The sequence below is a fragment of the Salvelinus namaycush genome, chromosome 3 (assembly GCF_016432855.1).
Source record: "Salvelinus namaycush isolate Seneca chromosome 3, SaNama_1.0, whole genome shotgun sequence".
NCBI lineage: Eukaryota > Metazoa > Chordata > Actinopteri > Salmoniformes > Salmonidae > Salvelinus > Salvelinus namaycush.
The window spans coordinates 58,667,451-58,687,872 of record NC_052309.1 but is presented as its reverse complement, the minus strand read 5'-3'; the positions used below and the strand labels follow the sequence as shown (position 1 = coordinate 58,687,872).

The window sequence follows — 20,422 nt, the reverse complement described above, 5'->3', positions numbered from 1 at the left end:
CAGGCTCAAAGGAAAGATGAAAGGAGCAAAACCTGCTCTAGAGCGCTCAGGACTTCAGACTGGGGTGAAGGTTCAACTTCCAACAGGACAACGACCCTAAGCACACAGCCAAGACAATGCAGGAGTGGCTTCGGGAACAAGTCTCTGAATGTCCTTCAATGGCCCAGCCAGAGCCCGGACTTGAACCTGATCGAACATCTCTGAAGAGACCTGAAAATAGCTGTGCAGCGATGCTCTCCATCCAAGCTGACAGAGCTTGAGAGGATCTGCAGAGAAGAATGGGAGAAACTCCCCAAATACAAGTATGCCAAGCTTGTAGCATCATACCCAAGAAGTCTCGAGGCTGTAATTGGGTCATTCTCATGAAACCATTAAAATACCATGGCAGTAATGATTTTAAATATAAAACATGTAATTTAGTAATATAACAAAATATCATAAAGATAAGTGTTCTCTACCTTGCACAAAGAGTAACTTCAACATGGGAATTAATTATTTTTGTATTTTATTTCATTTTCTGCTGAAATTCTCATTACCACAATGTGTCCAGCTCTGTCTGAATGTATGTTATGTTATAATTTAAACATAGTCAAATATTCTGAAAATGTTTTATGGATGTTCTACTAGATGTTTACAAATGACAGAAAACTTAACTGAATATTCATGTGTAATAATAATGAAAAAAATGTGGAAAAATTAAGTGTCCATGACTGATGTTCTCATTCATTTTTGAAGGACTTTACACACAGAGAATTTTAAATAATGTTTGATTTTGAATGAAGCAACACATCTGCCAGTACCTTCAAGATGGCTACCAGGTAAGCAGATCTCTTCATATTTCTCCAGTTAAAAGTTAAACATTCTCTTGTCAGATTGCGTACACGACAGTATTGATTATTACCGATACAAGTAGTTTTCCAAATTTAGAAAAAGGTTCGCTTTAAAATGTTCTATGAAACTATACTTCATTAATGTCTAATTATGTACAATGAGTAAACATTTGCTTAGTCATCATGGCTTCTCTATTGTTAGCAAAACATGCTAAGGTTCCTCATCCTCCACAACACCATTCTCCCTTACCGCTGCAATTTAAGGCCAGTTGCACTAGAGAGAACTTCTGTTTCAGTAATGAGAATTTAATCATACAGACTATATTTTTAAATATATATTATGAACTATTAATGTAAATATTGTTTACTAACTGTTGATATTTTGCTTTATGTCCTGTTTAATTGCCGACAGTCAGCAAGTGACAAAAAGAAAGCTTCAGCGAAGGCTGACAAAATTCAGAGAAAAAGTTTACACTAACCCAGAACTGCTGGAAGAGTACAGAAATAAGGAGAGAGAGAGGTTATGGGTTGAAGAGGTTACAGCAAGAGTAATTAGCATATACAGTTGAAGTCAGAAGTTTACATACACTTAGGTTGGAGTCATTAAAACTCGTTTTTCAACCACTCCACAAATGTCTTGTAAAAAAACTATAGTTTTGTCAAGTCGGTTAGGATATCTACTTTGTGCATGCCACAAGTTATTTTTCCAACAATTGTTTACAGACAGATTATTTCACTGTATCACAATTTCAGTGGTTCAGAAGTTTACATACAGTAAGTTGACTGCGCCTTTAAACAGCTTGGAAAATTCCAGAAAATGATGTCATGGCTTTAGAAGCTTCTGATAGCCTAATTGACATAATTTGAGTCAGTTGGAGGTGTACCTGTGGATGTATTTCAAGGCCTACCTTCAAACTCAGTGCCTCTTTGCTTGACATCATGGGAAAACCAAAAGAAATCAGCCAAGACCTCAGAAAAAAAAATTGTAGACCTCCACAAGTCTGGTTCATCCTTGAGATCAATTTCCAAATGCCTTGTTCATCTGTACAAACAATAGTACGCAAGTATAAACACCATGGGACCACACAGCCATCATACCGCTCAGGAAGGAGATGCGTTCTGTCTCCTAGAGATGAACGTACTTTGGTGCGAAAAGTGCAAATCAATCCGAGAACAACAGCAAAGGACATTGTGAAGATGCTGGAGGAAACAGGTACAACAGTATCTATATCCACAGTAAAACGAGTCTTATATCGACATAACCTGACAGGCCGCTCAGCAAGGAAGAAGCCACTGCTCCAAAATCGCCATAAAAAAGCCAGACTACGGTTTGCAACTGCACATGGAGACAAATATCGTACTTTTTGGTGAAATGTCCTCTGGTCTGATGAAACAAAAATAGAACTATTTGGCCATAATGACCATCGTTATGTTTGGAGGAAAAAGGGGGAGGCTTGCAAGCTGAAGAACACCATCCCAACCGTGAAGCACGGGGGTGGCAGCATCATGTTGTGGGGATGCTTTGCTGCAGGAGGGACTGGTGCACTTCACAAAATAGATGGCATCATGGGGATGGAAAAGTATGTGGATATATTGACATCTCAAGACATCAGTCAGGAAGTTAAAGCTTGGTCGCAAATGGGTCTTCCAAAAGGAGAATGACCCCAAGCATACTTCCAAAGTTGTGGCAAAATGGCTTAAGGACAACAAAGTATTGGAGTGACCATCACAAAGCCCTGACCTCAATCCTATAGAAAATTTGTGGGCAAAACTGAAAAAGCGTGTGCGAGCAAGGAGGCCTACAAATCTAACTCAGTTACACCAGCTCTGTCTTGAGGAAAGGGCCAAAATTCACCCAACTTATTGTGGGAAGCTTGTGGAAGGCTACCCGAAACGTTTGACCCAAGTTAAACAATTTAAAGGCAATGCTACCAAATACTAATTGAGTGTATGTACACTTCTGACCAACTGGGAATGTGATGAAAGAAATAAAAGCTGAAATAAATCATTCTCTCGCTAGTATTATTCTGACATTTCACATTCTTAAAATAAAGTGGTGATCCTGACTGACCTAAGACAGACTGACCTAAGACAATTTTTACTAGGATTAAATTTCAGGAACTGTGAAAAACTGAGTTTAAATGTATTTGGATAAGGTGTATGTAACCTTCAACTGTATATAGTCTATAAGAAGCCTATGCCCTCATACAGTGTCTATAGGAAGTCAATAACCTACAGTGTTAGGAAGTCTACACATGCGTGCATGCACACGTCCACCACACACACACACACAATCAGTAAGCCATTTAGTGTGTACTATAGGATGTCCACACAGTCTAAGCCATTCAGTCCTTACTATAGGACGTGTACACACAGTCTGTAAGCCATTGAGTCCCTTCTATAGGATGCAGACACAAACAAATAAAGTCAGTAAGCCATTCAGTCTCTACTATAGGATGATGTGTCCATAACTGTGAGATTTTTCCCATGTTTAGAGACATGCTCATTTCATGTCATGCTTCTTTTCCATTTCCAGATATCAAAAACGAAAGCAATATTGTAAAATCAAGAAAACTCAAGATCTGACAAAGCAGCAACATGAACATTTGAAAAAACAGTGGCGGGAAAACTCAAAGGTATTACACAAGACAGAAACAGCTAAAAGCTGTATTGGACAAAACACCATCAAGCGAGGAAGATGATTCACTTCAACATGTTCAAGAAGCAAAAATGAAGAATTTATTCAAAATCTTCAAGAAGACACATCCTCCCCAAAAGAAGAGCCATTCTCGCCTTAGCAGGTAAATGGCCCTGCCATCAACTCAACTCCTAAAAGAGAGACATCTCTACAGACACCAAGACCAATGAAAACACCTACACCAAAAGGAATCACCCAAAATGAGGAAAGGAAGAAAGAAAACGATCAAAATTGAGGTCAAAGTTGCGCTACATAGAAGAGAAGCTTCTGAAGAGGACCAGAGAGATGGTCAACCTAAAGAAAAGACTGAAAAGACTTGAGATGATGGCCAAGAGGAAGCAGGTAATTGTCAACATGGAAGGCAGAGAGGTCCAGAAGAAAACTACAAAGAGAGGTCATCAGAGAACATTACCCCATAACAGCTAGAGAAGACGAATGCACACACTTCTTAGCTGCTTCCTTCATCAAGATGAAGTATCCACTGTAATAAATGGAAAATTCAGAAAAAGGGCCAGATATTCCGTAAGAGAGCCATAACGGATACTATGGCAAATCTCCATAGAAGATTTCTGTCTGAGAATCCAAGGCACAACGTTTCCAAGGCTCAATTCTTTAAACTTTAGCCATTTTGGATTGGCCAGTGAAGTCACAGACCGAGAAACATGTGCTTGCAAAATGCATGAAAACTTTGGCTTGAAGATAAAGAATCTACACCAGCTTGGGGTCATAGAAACATCATCCCCAAGGGACACTGTACAGGGCAGTGTGTGTAGTGACGATGACATGTCCTGCATGTACAGGACATGCAGCAATTGCAAGCATAAGACATTTCACACAACACTGGATCCTTCAACGAAAGGAAACATCATTGTATAGGAGGAGTGGGTCACTAAATCTGTACCAATAACAAAGAAATGCAAAGATGGGTCCACTGAAGAGAAGGTGGGTGAGGAATGTGTTTCTTGAGAAGAGGCATACAGTGCCTTGCAAAAGTATTCATCCCCCTTGGCGTGTTTCCTATTTTGTTGCATTACAACCTGTAATTTAAATGGATTTTGTATTTGGATTGCATGTAATGGACATACACAAAATAGTCCAAATTGGTGAAGTGAAAAAAATAACTAAAAAATGAAAAAGTGGTGCGTGCCTATGTATTCACCCCCTTTGCTATGAAGCCCCTAAATAAGATCTGGTGCAACCAATTACCTTCAGAAATCACATAATTAGTTAAATAAAGTCCACCTGTGTGCATTTCTAAGTGTCACATGATCTGTCACATTATCTCAGTAAATATACACCTGTTCTGAAAGGCCCCAGAGTCTGCAACACCACTAAGCAAGGGGCACTACCAAGCAAGGGGCACCATGAAGACCAAGGAGCTCTTCACAATAAAACATATTTTGCATCTTCAAAGTGGTAGGCATGTTGTGTAAATCAAGTGATAGAAAACCCCCCCAAAATTAATTTTAATTCCAGGTTGTAAGGCAACAAAATAGGAAAAATGCTATGGGGCGTGAATACTTTCGCAAGCCACTGTACCTCCATAGAAAAGCTGGTGGACCTCACACAGGACCACCTCTCAAAATTCTCCAGACACATTTATAACATCAAGCACCAGTTTGAAAGACTGAGGAGATTGAGAGGTTCCATGCCTGTGGATGCTTCAGTCCAAAAGAATTTGACTTCCGAGACAATGTGAAAAGGAGAATGCTGAGCCAGTTTTGGAAGTGGGAAAGTGGGTGCTCGTACAATATGACGGAGAACTGTTCCCTGGCACCATCACACAGGTATGTAGAAATATTTGGTGGTATGGACACGTCATGTTGTTGATAAATAATGAGTCCTATAAAACATTTTTTTTTAAACTTTCTTTCCAGATTGGCAATGGTCAATACGAGGTCGACACTATGAGTTGTGCTAGAAGAGCAAACAAATGTTTCATTCCATCCATCAGATTTGAGGGAGAAAAAGTCTGGTACTACTTTGACGTCATAAAAGCTATCATCCCAGAGCCACAACCTGCCACATCCTCAGCTCGACACTTCTGTGTGTTGCCTGAGATCTGGGCAAAGTACACAAACAAACATGTATAAAACACTGGAATTGGAAGGGGGATAGAGAGGGTAGCATGAGGCGTTGGGGTGGTGATAGGACTAGACTGTGATGTTACCGCCATACAACGGCCACCCTCCCTCCAAGTTGATCTCATTACCGTGAAGCGGAGGGCCATTTAACCCCCTGGAGTGCACTTAACTGATTTTCTACTAGTGCATTATCCTGCTTATACCACAGCTACCTTGCCAAAGTAATTAATTCACAATCGTTTTGAAGTTTAGAAACAAATGTATATGAGGCACAACCAAATCAACATTGGGGGAAAAAATAGTACCTGCTCCCAAATGAACTGGACTACTTCCATGAATTAGAAGTGCATGGTATGTGCATTTATATTTGTTGGTTTTAGCTGTGCGCAAATTCTACACATCTGTTCTTGTTAGCATGGTTGTTCAGAATTAATGTACCCCCAACGTGACAAGTATTGACAAATCAGAATGTGGTATTTGCCCCAGGTGGTCGGTAATGTTTCAGTGTCGTGGTAAAATGGTTTACGTGCTTTTAGCATATGTTCAAATGTTGACCTGTTTGCCCTGTTTAGCACTAATGTTTTTGTATGTGATGTTTTTATGTGTTCTCTGTTTTTAGCCTATGTTATGTACTTTTGAGGCACTGCAAAATGAAATTGATTGAACTTGAATCCATTACTGTGCCAATATTATCTCATTTATTTTCTAAATAAAATGTGATGTTTTTAACCATACCTCAGTCTTAGTATACTTATTATCATTACCAAAATCAACCTCATTTCTAAAACCTCTGTATGATTACTGCAACAGTTGTTAATTTAATGAATGGAAAAATAGTAGTTTGCTTTTAATTGCATGTACAGAATCTATACATTATTACTATCCAGGTCTGTGCCCAAACAATTTGAGCTTCTACTTTTAAAAATCGACCTTTCGAGAAACACGTCTCTCACCGTTACCGCTTGCTATAGACCACCTTCTGCCCCCAGCTGTGCCCTGGACACCATATGTGAATTGATTGCCCCCCTATCTTCAGAGCTCGTGCTGTTAGGTGACCTAAACTGGGACATGCATAACACCCCAGCCATCCTACAATCTAAGCTTGATGCCCTCAATCTCACACAAATTATCAATGAACCTACCAGGTACAACCCCAAATCCGTAAACACGGGCACCCTTATAGATATCATCCTAACCAACCTGCCCTCCAAATACACCTCTGCTGTCTTCAACCAGGATCTCAGCGATCACTGCCTCATTGCCTGCGTCCGTAATGGGTCTGTGGTCAAACGACCACCCCTCATCACTGTCAAACGCTCCCTAAAACACTTCAGCGAGCAGGCCCTTCTAAATCGACCTGGCCCGGGTATCCTGGAAGGATATTGACCTCATTCCATCAGTAGAGGACGACTGGTTATTCATTAAATGTGCTTTCCTCACCATTTTAAATAAGCATGCCCCATTCAAAAAATGTAGAACCAGGAACAGATATAGCCCTTGGTTCACTCCAGACCTGACTGCCCTTGACCAGCACAAAAACATCCTGTGGCGTACTGCATTAGCATCGAATAGCCCCCGCGATATGCAACTTTTCAGGGAAGTTAGGAACCAATATACACAGGCAGTTAGGAAAGCAAAGGCTAGCTTTTTCAAACAGAAATTTGCATCCTGTAGCACAAATGGAGAATGAGAGCACCTCCTCCCAGCTGCCCACTGCACTGAGGCTAGGAAACACTGTCACCACCGATAAATCCACGATAATTGAGAATTTCAATAAGCATTTTTCTATGGCTGGCCTTGCTTTCTACCTGGCTACTCCCACCCCGGTCAACAGCCCTGCACCCCCCACAGCAACTTGCCCAAGCCTCCCCTACTTCTCCTTCACCCAAATCCAGATAGCTGATGTTCTGAAAGAGCTACAAAATCTGGACCCCTACAAATCAGCCGGGCTAGACAATCTGGACCCTCTCTTTCTAAAATGATCAGCCGAATTTGTTGCAACCCTTATTACTAGCCTCTTCAACCTCTCTTTTGTATCGTCTGAGATCCCCAAAGACTGGAAAGCAGCTGCGGTCATCCCCCTCTTCAAAGGGGGAGACACTCTAGACCCAAACTGCTACAGACCTATATCTATCCTACCCTGCCTTTCTAAGGTCTTCGAAAGCCAAGTTAACAAACAGATCACCGACCATTTCGAATCCCACCGTACCTTCTCCGCTATGCAATCTGGTTTCCGAGCTGGTCATGGGTGCACCTCAGCCACGCTCAAGGTCCTAAACAATATCATAACCGCCATCGATAAGAGACAATACTTTGCAGCTGTATTCATCGACCTGGCCAATGCTTTCGACTCTGTCAATCACCACATTCTTATCGGCAGAGTCAACAGCCTCGGTTTCTCAAATGACTGCCTCGCCTGGTTCACCAACTACTTCTCTGACAGAGTTCAGTGTGTCAAATTGGAGGGCCTGTTGTCCGGACCTCTGGCAGTCTCCATGGGGGTGCCACAGGGTTCAATTCTTGGGCCGACTCTTTTCTCTGTATACATCAATGATGTCGCTCTTGCTGCTGGTGATTCTCTGATCCACCTCTACTCAGACGACACCATTCTGTACACTTCTGGCCCTTCTTTGGACACTGTTAACTAACCTCCAGATGAGCTTCTATGCCATACAACTCTCCGTCCGTGGCCTCTAACTGCTCTTAAATGCAAGTAAAACTAAATGCATGCTCTTCAACCGATCGCTGCCCGCCCGTCCAGCATCACCACTCTGGACGGTTCTGACTTAGAATATGTGGACAACTACAAATACCTAGGTGTCTGGTTAGACTGTAAACTCTCCTTCCAGACTAACATTAAGCATCTCCAATCCAAAATTAAATCTAGAATTCCTATTCCACAACAAAGCCTCCTTCAATCACGGTGCTAAACATACCCTCGTAAAACTGACTATCCTACAGATCCTTGACTTTGGCGATGTCATTTACAAAATAGCCTCCAACACTCTACTCAGCAAATTGGATGCATTCTATCACAGTGCCATCCGTTTTGTCACCAAAGCCCCATATACTACCCACCACTGCGACCTGTATGCTCTCGTTGGCTGGCCCTCGCTTCATATTCGTCGCCAAACTCACTGGCTCCAAGTCATCTATAAGTCTCTGCTAGGTAAAGCCCCGCCTTATCTCAGCTCACTGGTCACCATAGCAGCACCCACCCGTAGCACGCGCTCCAGCAGGTATATTTCACTGGTCATCCCCAAAGCCAATTCCTCTTTTGGCCGCCACTCCTTCCAGTTCTCTGCTGCCAATGACTGGAACGAACTGCAAAAACCACTGAAGCTGGAGACTCATATCTCCCTCACTAGCTTTAAGCACCAGCTGTCAGAGCAGCTCACAGATCACTGCACCTGTACATAGCCCATCTGTAAATAGCCCATCCACCTACCTCATCCCCAAACTGTTATTTATTTGATTTATTTTGGTCCTTTGCACCCCAGTATCTCTACTTGCACACTCATCTTCTGCACATCTATCACTCCAGTGTTTAATTGCTATATTGTAATTATTTCGCCACTATGGCCTATTTATTGCCTTACCTCCCTTATCCTACCTCATTTGCACACACTGTATATAGACTTTTTATATTGTATTATTGACTGTGTGTTTGGTTATTCCATGTGTAACTCTGTGTTGTTATTTGTGTCTCATTGCTTTGCTTTATCTTGGCCAGGTCGCAGTTGTAAATGAGAACTTGTTCTCAACTAGCCTACCTGGTTAAATAAAGGTGAAATAAATAAATAAATATATTTTTTAAATCATTTTCTTTCAGGTTTGCCACATTTTGAAAATATGTCAGGTTTCAATGAAATATCAAAAATATTAGGTTGTAGATTGCGAAAGGGTTTGCAGTAATCGAGAAATCAGTCAAAATCAAAACAATTTTTTAAATTAAAAAATATATTATTTCAAAGTTTCAAGTAACTGTGCATGACTGTTAATAATCAAACAAAAAAAATTGAAAAAGTATTAGCTTTCCTAATGGTTTTGATGTTTTCAGACCGTTGTGGTAATGAGATTTTTAAGGACTTGTTTTGGAAAATATGTTCAACAAGGTGTTAAATTGTCAGTAAATGTTTTTAAATTAATGCTCACAAACACTTCAGACCTTGTTATTAATGCCTAAAAAGGACATTTGTTGATGCAAGTCTTTCAAAAGATTTAATGATTGAAATCTTTGAAACCAAGATTTTTTGAGAATCACCCAATTGCTGTAAAAAGTGCTTCAACAAAGTACTGAGTAAAGGGTCTGAATACTTATGTAAATGTGATATTTCAGTTTTTATTTTTTATACATTTGCTAAAATTTCTAAAAACCTTTTTTGCTTTGTCATTATGGGGTACTGTGTGTAGATTGATGAGGGGGGAAAAACAATTTAAGCAATTATATAATAAGGCTGTAAAATAACAAAATGTGGAAAAAGTCAAGGGGTCTGAATACTTTCTGAATGCACTGTATATATTATGTTGATTTGATCTGAATACTATGGTCATGTCATGGTAGTAGATTTGTTTCAGGTGGAGAGTGCTACATGGTTGTGTTGCGTTAATAGACAGGGTGTAGGATAGGTGGTCGGTAGTCATGTTATTATGGCAGTAGATTCCTTAGTGGTCAAGTTGCAGTAGATTTGGTCCAGATGGTGAGTGCTAATGTGGTCATGTTGTGGTAGTAGATCTGGTTGTGTTATTATAGTAGTAGGGTGCTAAGTTGTCAAGTTGCGGTAGAGTTGGTCTAATAGGTGAGTACTATGTGTTTGTGTTACGGTTTGACCGCTAACCTGGCACGCTGGAGATACAGAGCACGTGGGCATTGCAGACGTTGAACTGGTCGACCAACGAGCCGGGCTGGTTGGCATCAATGATGACCACCTTAATGATGATAATAGTTTTTCATTATTTGATAAATTGTACAAATAGCAGCAACAAGCTGAGTTACAAGTACAACTTATTAGATACAAAAAAGTATTATTTAACACCTTGCTGGCCGAGTGGGTACTGGTCAGGATCCAGACTCTGCTACTCATAGTGTCTGTTTCATGGAGCTCCTTAGACTGGGGGAAGGAAAGGGAGAGGAACAGAAAAGGAGGGAGAGGTGGGGGTGAGAAACGGAAGAAGGGGCAATAAGTATGTTTTCAAACTAAAACATTAGCTAAATTAACTAACAAACCAACTAGATCAAGAGACAGACAGTACCTTTCTCTTCTCTGGTGAGCTGTGGTTGCTCTTGCCGTCTCCTCCCTCTCCCTCCTCTATGGCTAGAGGATTCGTAACGCCGTTGCCGGGGCCAGCCTTTACTGTCATAATATCCTGAGTGCACGTCTTCCAACCCGCCAGGTCCACGCCCGCCGCACACCACAACTAAACAGAGTTTGTTTACACACATTGTTAACACCGCTCTCGAGCGGCTAGATGTTCTTTACCATTCGGCCATCAGATTTGCTACCAATGCTCCTTTTAGGACACATCACTGCACTCTATACTACTCTGTAAACTGGTCATCTCTATATAGCCGTTGCAAGATCCACTGGTTGATGCTTATTTATAAAACCCTCTTAAGCCTCACTCCCCACTATCTGAGATACCTACTGCAGCCCTCATCCTCTATATACAACACCCGTGCTGCCAGTCACATTCTGTTAAAGGTCCCCAAAGCACACCAATCCCTGGGTCGCTCCTATTTTCAGTTTGCTGCAGCTAGCGTCTGGAACGAGCTGCAAAAAACACTCAGACAGGACCGTTTTACCTCCATCTCTTCATTCAAAGACTCAATCACGGACACTCTTACTGACAGTTGTGGCTGCTTCGTGTGATGTATTGTTGTCTCTACCGTCTTGCCCTTTGTGCTGTTGTCTGTGCCCAATACTGTTTGTACCATCTTTTGTGCTGCTACCATGTTGTGTTGCTACCATGTTGTTGTCATGTTGTGTTGCTACCATGCTGTGTTTTCATGTGTTGCTACCATGCTATGTTGTTGTCTTGGGTCTCTCTTTATGTAGTGTTGTGGTGTCTCTCTTGTCATGGTGTGTTTTGTCCTATATATATATATATATATATATATATATATATATTTTTTTTTTTTGTTCTTAATTGACTTGCCTAGTTAAAGTTTAAAAAAGAATCAATGGGTATATATATATAATTAATTAACATGATGATTGATTGAACAGTGGTAAATATTGCAGATTCTGGCTTTAACCAAGTACATATTTGTTTGTTTGTTTGTTTACCTTCCTGTTGGGGTCCTTCTCCACTAGGGGGCGACAGTAGACAGGAACAGGGACATTCTTCATGCGGTTGTCCTCCTTCTCATTGGCCTGGGAGAAGACAGACAGACAAACCCTCCAATCACAAAACTGCTCCAAGACCTCCAATAGAAGAAGCCATTACCACTCATTTAAATCAAACCGACATTGCTGTATTCATATAGCCGTATAACCACACTTTTGACATATCTGATGTGTCTTGGGGAAGAGCTTTGAGATTGGAGGTAGGTTGGTATAGCAGAGGGACAGTGTCAGCAGGTTGTGGGGTGTCTGTTAACCTGTTTGGCGTGCAAGCCCGACACCGGTACACTTATGACAACAGCCAGCTCAAAGTGCAGGGCGCGAAATTCAAAAGATATTTTTTTTAAATATTTAACTTTCACACATTAACAAGATTTTTAAAATGTTTTACAGGGAAGACAAAATATGTAAATCTATTAGCTAACCACGTTAGCAAAAGACACAACTTTTCTTACTCCATCAGGTTTTTACTCCATCAGTAGCTATCACAAATTCGACCAAATAAAGATATAAATAGCCACTAACCAAGAAACAACTTCATCAGATGACAGTCTGATAACATATTTATTGTATAGCATATGTTTTGTTCGAAAAATTTGCATATTTCAGGTATAAATCATAGTTTACATTTCAGCTACAATCAGAAATTGCACCGAAAGCAGCCATAATATTTACAGACACCAACGTCAAATACCTAATTACTCATTTCTGAAAAATACATAGTGTACAGCAATTGAAAGACAGGCATCTTGTGATTCCAGACAATATTTCCGATTTATCAAGTGTTTTACAGCGAAAACACAATATAGCGTTATATTAGCGTAGCCACAATAGCCAAAAACACAAGCAATTTCCCAGTAGCAAAAGTAAGCGATCGTAACAAACAGGCAAAATATATATAATTTTTGACTAACCTTGATTTTCTTCCTCAGATGACAGTCCTATAACATCAGGTTATACATACACTTATGTTTTGTTCAAAAATGTGCATATTTAGAGCTGAAATCAGTGGTTACCCATTATGCTAACGTAGCTACTATTTCCCACAACGTTCGGATATTTTACTGACACTTTTTCTGACACACATATTCTGACCAAATAGCTATTCATAAACATAACTAAAAAATACATGTTGTATAGGAAATGATAGATCCATTAGTTATTAATGAAATCACAGTGTTAGAATTCTAAAAATAACTTCATTACGTTATGCAGCTTCGGTATAGCTTAGAGTAGCCAAAACGTTGGCCGCCCACGACTAGTACACAGTTCGACAGATATATGAAATAGCATCATAAAATGTTTCTTACTTTTGCTGATCTTTCATCAGAATGTTGGACAAGGTGTCCTTTGTCCAGAACAGTCGGTGTTTGGATTTAGAACCTTCATTTTCCCTCTCGTTTTAGGAAGCGCACTAGCCAAGTGACACAAAGTTCTCCAACGTCAACAAAGTCAGAGAACGGAACACGGCAAAACTCCCGAAAAATTTTCAATAATCTGATGAAACTATATTGAAAAAACATACTTTACGATGATATGGTGATGTTAGTCGTTCATAACGACAGCTAAACAGAAGGCAAATCCATGTCCTCTTTCGCGCGCTCCAGAAACAGGATATGGACGGTCACGTCAAACAAAGAGCTTTTATTCCACCTCAGACCAAGATAAACACGAAATTTCTTCTCTCACCGCCTCTTGACAACCAGGGGAAGGTGTATGAAGTGTACGTAGACTCTTACGTATCATGCCCATGTATAGGCATGAAGTTGAACAGAGCATCGATTTCTGACATTCCACTTCCTGGTCAGGAAATGTGCTGCAGAATGAGTTCTGTTTCACTCAGAGAAATAATTCAAACGGTTTTAGAAACTAGAGAGTGTTTTCTATCCAATAGTAATAATAATATGCATATTGTACGAGCAAGAATTGAGTACGAGGCCGTTTGAAATGGGCACGATTTAACTGGCTACTCAATACTGCCCCTTGCAGCCATAACAGGTTAACATGACTGAGGGACAGGGGCATTGTGTCAATAGCTTATGTCAGATTGTGTGTTGTAGGTTGATGTGTGTCTACTTGGGGACAGGGGTTTGAAGTTAGAGAGGTGTGTCAGACTGTGTGGCATCTGTCGATGTGTGTTGGGTTAGAGGTAAGTGTTGTGTGTATTGTGGGGACAGAGCGTTTGGGTTTTAGGTAGATGTTGTATTAGTAGGTTGAGTGGTGTCTGTTCACATGCATGAGGGACAGGGTCATTGAGTCAGTTAGCGGTGTCAGACCGTGTGGTGTCTGTTGATGTGTGTCTTGGGGACAAGGCTTAGACACACTCCAGCTATTGTTTTACCCTTCCTGTTGAAAAACAATATCCCAGGTCTTAATACAGTAATGTACACACACTTAAGGTAAAACAAATATGTTTTGAGCAGAATAGTGTTTTCTAGATACAAGTGCAAATGTCATGGACTAGGACATTTAAGAAGTTGGTCTGATGGTGCCCTCTGATGTCATTGGCCTCCCCCTTGCTTGGGGGAACAATACAATTCCGCAGTACCTAACGTCATTAACAAACTTTTAATGTAAGAATGACCAAACCCTGTCTCAGGGATGGCTAACTCTTGAGATCCCTTCGGTCTCCACAGACTTGGGTAAATTTGCTTTTGGTTTCCTTGCACCCCATGTGTAGAACAATCTACAGAGTTCCCTGCAACTAGATGTACTGGTGCCTCTCAGGCAGTACAAATTGTTGATTGGGGACATCTATGCTGAGGAATGATTCTCCTGAGTATGTTTTGTAATTTTGTGTTTGTATTATGTTGTATTTATCAAATGTGTATATGCAAGGCTCCCTTGTAAGAGAGATCTAAATCTCAATGGGACTCCTGCTAAAAAAATTAAATAGAGAACAAAAGAGGAAAGCTCCCCCTGGGCCTCGACACAATCCTGTCTCGGAGCTCTACGGACAATTCCTTCGACCTCATGGCTTGGTTTCTGCTCTGACATGCATTGTCAACTGTGGGACCTTGTATAGACAGGTGTGTGCCTTCCAAATCATGTCCAATCAATTGAATTTACCACAGGTGGACTCCAGTGAAGTTGTAGAAACATCTCAATGAAAAAAGGATGCAACAGAGCTCAATTTCAAGTCTCGCAGCAAAGGGTCTGAATACTTACGTAAATAAGGTATTTCTGTTTTTTATTTCATTTGCAAAAATGTCAAAAAACCTGTTATCGCTTTGTCAATATGGGGTATTGTGTGTAGATTGATGAGAAAAAACATGTATTTAATTAATTTTAGAATAAGGATGTAAAGTAACAAAATGTGGAAAAAGAGAAGGGGTCTGAATACTTTCTGAATACAGTGTAGGTGTTGTCAGACTGTGGGGTCTGTTGGTGTGTCTTGTGATGGGTCTATGGGGTAGCTAAGCGCGGCTCATGCTAGGTTAGGGAGGGACCCTGTGGGTGTAACTTGCCTGTTGTTTCTTCAGCGGGCCTTCCAGTGCACTGTCCAGCTGAGCACCAGTCTATGGGAGAAATAGAGTTAGAGAGACACCGCCCTATATGATGTATTTTGACTGCTACATGGATGGCATTTTTTGTTATATTTCTTTTAAAATATATTTAGGGGGTAGATTTAATATTGCAGATAGATTGTAGCTTCCATCAATGTAATTGTCTGCATCATTTCCATTCCCCCATATATTTTTTTGCAAATATTAAATAAAAAAAATAAAAAATCATTGTATTATTTTTCCCTAACCCTACCACCCCTCCCCTAATTGGAGTAAGCTCATGGACAACACTTAGGCTTCTACTTCCAGCTTACAGTGCATTTGGAAAGTATTCAGACCCCATAACTTTTTCCACATTTTGTTACGTTACAGCCTTATTCTAAAATGGATTCAATTGTTGTTGTTTTCATTAAATCTACACACAATACCCCATAATGACAAAGCAAAAACAGGTTTTTAGAATTTTTGGCAGATGTATAAAACAACAATAACTAAAATATCACATTTACATAAGTATTCAGACCCTTTACTCTGTACTTTGTTGAAGCACCTTTGGCAGCGATTACAGCCTCGAGTCTTCTTGGGTATGACGCTACAAGCTTTGACACCTGTAGTGGGGAGTTTCTCCCATTCTTCTATGCGCATCCTCTCAAGCTCTGTCAGGTTGGAGAGGGAGCGTCACTGCACAGCTATTTTCAGGTCTCTCCAGAGATGTTCAATCAGGTTCAAGTCCAGGCTCTGGCTGGGCCACTCAAGGGCATTCAAAGACTTGTCTCGAAGCCTGTCCTGTGTTGCCTTGGCTGTGTGCTTAGGGTCGTTGTCCTGTTGGAAGGTGAACCTTCACCCCAGTCTGAGGTCCTGAGCGCTCTGGAGCAGGTTTTCATCAAGAATCTCTCTGTAGTTCTCTGTTCATCTATCCCTCAATCCTGACTAGTCTCCCAGTCCCTGGCGTGGAAAAACATCCCCACAGCATGATGCTGCCACCACCATGCGTCATCGTAGGGATGGTATTGGCCAGGTTTCCTCCAGACGTGACGCTTGGCATTCAGGCCAAAGCGTTCAATCTTGGTTTCATCAGACCGGAGAATCTTGTTTCTCATGGTCTGAGAGTCCTTTAGGTGCCTTTTAGCAAACTCCAAGCGGGCTGTCACGTGCCTTTTACTAAGGAGTGGCTTCCGTCTGGCCACTTTATCATTTTAAGGCCAGATTGGTGGAGTGCTGCAGAGATGTTTGTTCTTCTGGAAGGATCTCCCATCTCCACAGAGGAACTCTGGAGCTCTGTCAGAGTGACCATCGGGTTCTTGGTCACCTCCCTGACCAAGGCCCTTCTTCCCCCGATTGCTCAGTTTGGCCGGGCAGCTAGCTCTAGGAAGAGTCTTGGTGGCTCCAAACGTCTTCCATTTAAGTATGATGGAGGCCACTGTGTTCTTGGGGACCTTCAATGCTGCAGAAATGTTTTGGTACCCTTCCCCAGATCTGTGACTCGACACAATCCTGATCAATGGAAACAGGATGCACCTGAGCTCAATTTCGAGTCTCATAGGAAAGGGTCTGAATACTTCTGTAAATAAGGTATTTCAGTTGATTTTTAATACAGTTGAAAAAATAAAAAAATGGTTTGTCATTATGGGGTATTGATGAGGGAATAATACATTTTCGAATAAGGCTGTAATGTAACAATATGTGGAAAAAGTGAAGGGGTATACATTTTATATACATTTTACGGACAAAATGTATTTTACAATAGTTGTTTGTTTTTAATCCCGTCCTTCATCTACCCTCAACCCCTCCCATCTACCTCTGAAGACCATCCAGTTTTTTTTATTTCTATTCACCATATATTTTTAACTGTGCTGTTTCACAAAAGTTCTGAATCTACAGTATATACATTTTACGGACACAATATATTTTACATTAGTTATCTTGTTGTTTTCAGTCCCACCCTTCAGCTCCACTCAACCCCTCCAATCTATCTCTTAACACCATAAAAAAAAATTATTTCTATTTGCCATATATTTTTCAACTGTGCTGTGATGTTTCACAAAAGTTCTGAACCTTTCTATTCTCATAGTTTCTACAAATTGAAAATTAAAGACAACATTTTTGCTAAAAGTATTATTATATTATTGATCGGTTGACTATGACTTTTCAAAATCACCCAGCAGAGTTAGCTCCAGGTAAATATTGCAATTCATCAGCCATTCCTAGAAGTGCAACCAAAAACAAGCTACATATGGACAGTACCAAAACAAATGATCTAATGATTCTGTCTCTTCGCAGCTAAATCTGCAGAGCTGGGATGGCATGGATGGCATTTTACTTGGACGCTGAATGCTTGCTAAATTCTCAGATTGGTGGGCAAACGGCTGGACAGACGGACAGGTGGATGAGAGACGGTACCTGTTTGAAGCGTGGCGGCACGCTCCAGCCGCAGGCCTGCATAATGCCGTCATCGCGCCGCATGTGCTCTCGGACCTGCCTGTACTGTTCCCGGCGCTGCTCACGACGAGCCGACAGCGCAGAGTCGCTAAGGAGAGACGCAACACCATTACTGGCCAGTCTAGAACAGAGGGTGGAGAGAAAGATAGAAAGGCATAGAGAGAGAGAGAGATGCGGAGAGAGAGAAGCGAAGCGTTAGCAAGCGCGGCCAAGCTGCTGCAAAGAAAGAGAGAAGCTACAGCAGCATTGTGTGTTTTTAAGCAGTTAAGCTACAGCCAGCTATGAGAAAATTAATGGAAAACAAAAGCACACACCCATAGACAGGAGTAAAGCGCAAAATAAGCAGCAATCACAATATGTGATCTGCACTAAGAACAATGCACAAAGCAGTAATATGAACTAGCAAACATACTTACGTACATCCTTTTGCACTTTAACATAATGGCACATGCAAGAACACTACTAACCGATTCAAAATATGATGGGAGGTAATAAATTATATCACACATATTGTAGGATTACACTTACGACAGTGCAACCTCAAACTCTTCCCTACACATGCATAGACAACTACCTCTACAATGTTAGAGGGTGGACAAGGGAGGGATGGAGATGGAGGTAGGGAGGAAGGAAGGAAGGGAGATAAGAGGGAGGGACGGAGGGAGAGGGATGGGAAGGAGGGAGGGACGGAGGGAGGGAGAGGGATGAGAAGGAGGGAGGGACAGAGATGGAGGATGATCAGAGCGAGACGAGTGGAGGGATAGAGGGATGAAGGTATGGACGGAGACAGAGTGAGGGAAGAATGTAAATAAAAAAGGTTGGTGTGTGTTTCTCTCACTCTTCTGGGAAAAACTCCAGGGTTCGGTTTGAGGTGGAGATCTGACACATGGTGTGGCTGCGTCTCTGGGGGAAGCCTGCAGGGGACGGGGATTTGTAGTGGATGTTGACGCTGTAGTAGGGACGCTTGACTGGCGGGGGACTGGCCGAGGAACTGAACAGACGGGCGAAACTGGAAGGAGAGAGGAGAGAGAGAGATGTACAGTCAGAAAGTTCAGTGAAGATTTAATTAACTGTACACTACCATTCAAAAGTTTGGGGTCACTTAGAAATGTCCTTGTTTGTGAAAGAAAAGCAATTTTTTTGTCCATTAAAATAACATTAAAATTGATCAGAAATGGAATAGCCTTCATTTCTCAGAACAAGAATAGGTTGACGAGTTTCAGAAGAAAGGTCTTTGTTTCTGGCCATTTTGAGCCTGTAATCGAACACACAAATGCTGATGCTCCAGATACTCAGCTAGTCTAAAGAAGGACAGTTTTATTGCTTCTGTCACGATCGTCGTAAGCATACTCGGACCAAAGCGCAGCGCGATATGGGTTCCACATGTTTATTCAATGAAACGCACAAAAACAATAAAGAACAAACGAAACGTGACATTCTGGAGTGCTCACAGGCAACAACACAAAAACAAGATCCTACAGAACACAGTGGGGAAATGGCTGCCTAAATATGATCCCCAATCAGAGACAACAACAAACAGCTGCCTCTGATTGGAAACCATACCAGGCCAACATAGACAAAAACAACCTAGATTAGAACATCCCCCCTAGTCACACCCCGACCTAACCAAAATAGAGAATAAAAAAGTCTCTCTATGGTCAGGGCGTGACAGCTTCTTTAATTAGAACAACAGTTTTCAGCTGTGCTAACATAACTGCAAAAGGGTTTTTCTAATGATCAATTAGCCTTTTAAAATAAGAAACTTGGAATTAGGCTAACACAACGTGCCATTGGAACACAGGAGTGATGGTTGATGATAATGGGCCTCTGTACACCTATGTAGATATTCCATAAAAAAGTCAGCCGTTTCCAGCTACAATAGTCATTTACAACATTAATGTCTACACTGTATTTCTGAGCAATTTGATGTTATTTAAATGGACAAAAAATGTGCTTTTCTTTCAAAAACAAGTGACCCCAAACTTTTGAACAGTAGTGTACATTACAAAGCATACAGTACACAGCCTTAAGGCGTCCGCATGCTTCCCAGCTGAAACAGTTCGGAAGAGTTCGCGCATACAGTTGAAGTCAGAAGTTTACATAAACTAGTTTTAATGACTCCAACCTAAGTGTTTCAACCACTCCACAAATTTCTTGTTAAACTATAGTTTTGGCAAGTCGGTTAGGACATCTACTTTGTGCATGACACAAGTAATTTTTCCAACAATTGTTTACAGACAGATTATTTCACTTATAATTCACTATATCACAATTCCAGTGGGTCAGAAGTTTACATACACTAAGTTGACTGTGCCTTTAAACAACTTGGAAAATTCCAGAAAATTATGTGATTGATGGCTTTAAAAGCTTCTGATAGGCTAATTTACATCATTTGAGTCAATTGGAGTTGTACATGTGGATGTATTTCAAGGCCTACCTTCAAACTCTTTGCTTGACATCATGGGAAAATCAAAAGAAATCAGCCAAGACCTCAGAAAGAAATTGTAGACCTCCACAAGTC

The 20,422-nt window shown here is 41.0% G+C and overlaps 1 protein-coding gene across 2 annotated transcripts in view; it reads right to left on the bottom strand.

Moving 5' to 3' along the window:
• mapk8ip3 (mitogen-activated protein kinase 8 interacting protein 3) overlaps window positions 1–20,422 on the bottom strand; it is a 99,049-nt gene that overhangs the window by 12,787 nt on the left and 65,840 nt on the right. For both annotated transcript variants that reach the window (XM_038989085.1, XM_038989086.1), the window contains 7 exons: window positions 18,740–18,910; window positions 17,863–17,989; window positions 15,719–15,739; window positions 11,900–11,977; window positions 10,866–11,030; window positions 10,649–10,723; window positions 10,451–10,541 (listed from right to left, as the gene is read on the bottom strand). In XM_038989085.1, the coding sequence (XP_038845013.1) occupies window positions 10,451–10,541; window positions 10,649–10,723; window positions 10,866–11,030; window positions 11,900–11,977; window positions 15,719–15,739; window positions 17,863–17,989; window positions 18,740–18,910 (728 nt within the window). The remainder of the gene's footprint in view (window positions 1–10,450; window positions 10,542–10,648; window positions 10,724–10,865; window positions 11,031–11,899; window positions 11,978–15,718; window positions 15,740–17,862; window positions 17,990–18,739; window positions 18,911–20,422) is intronic.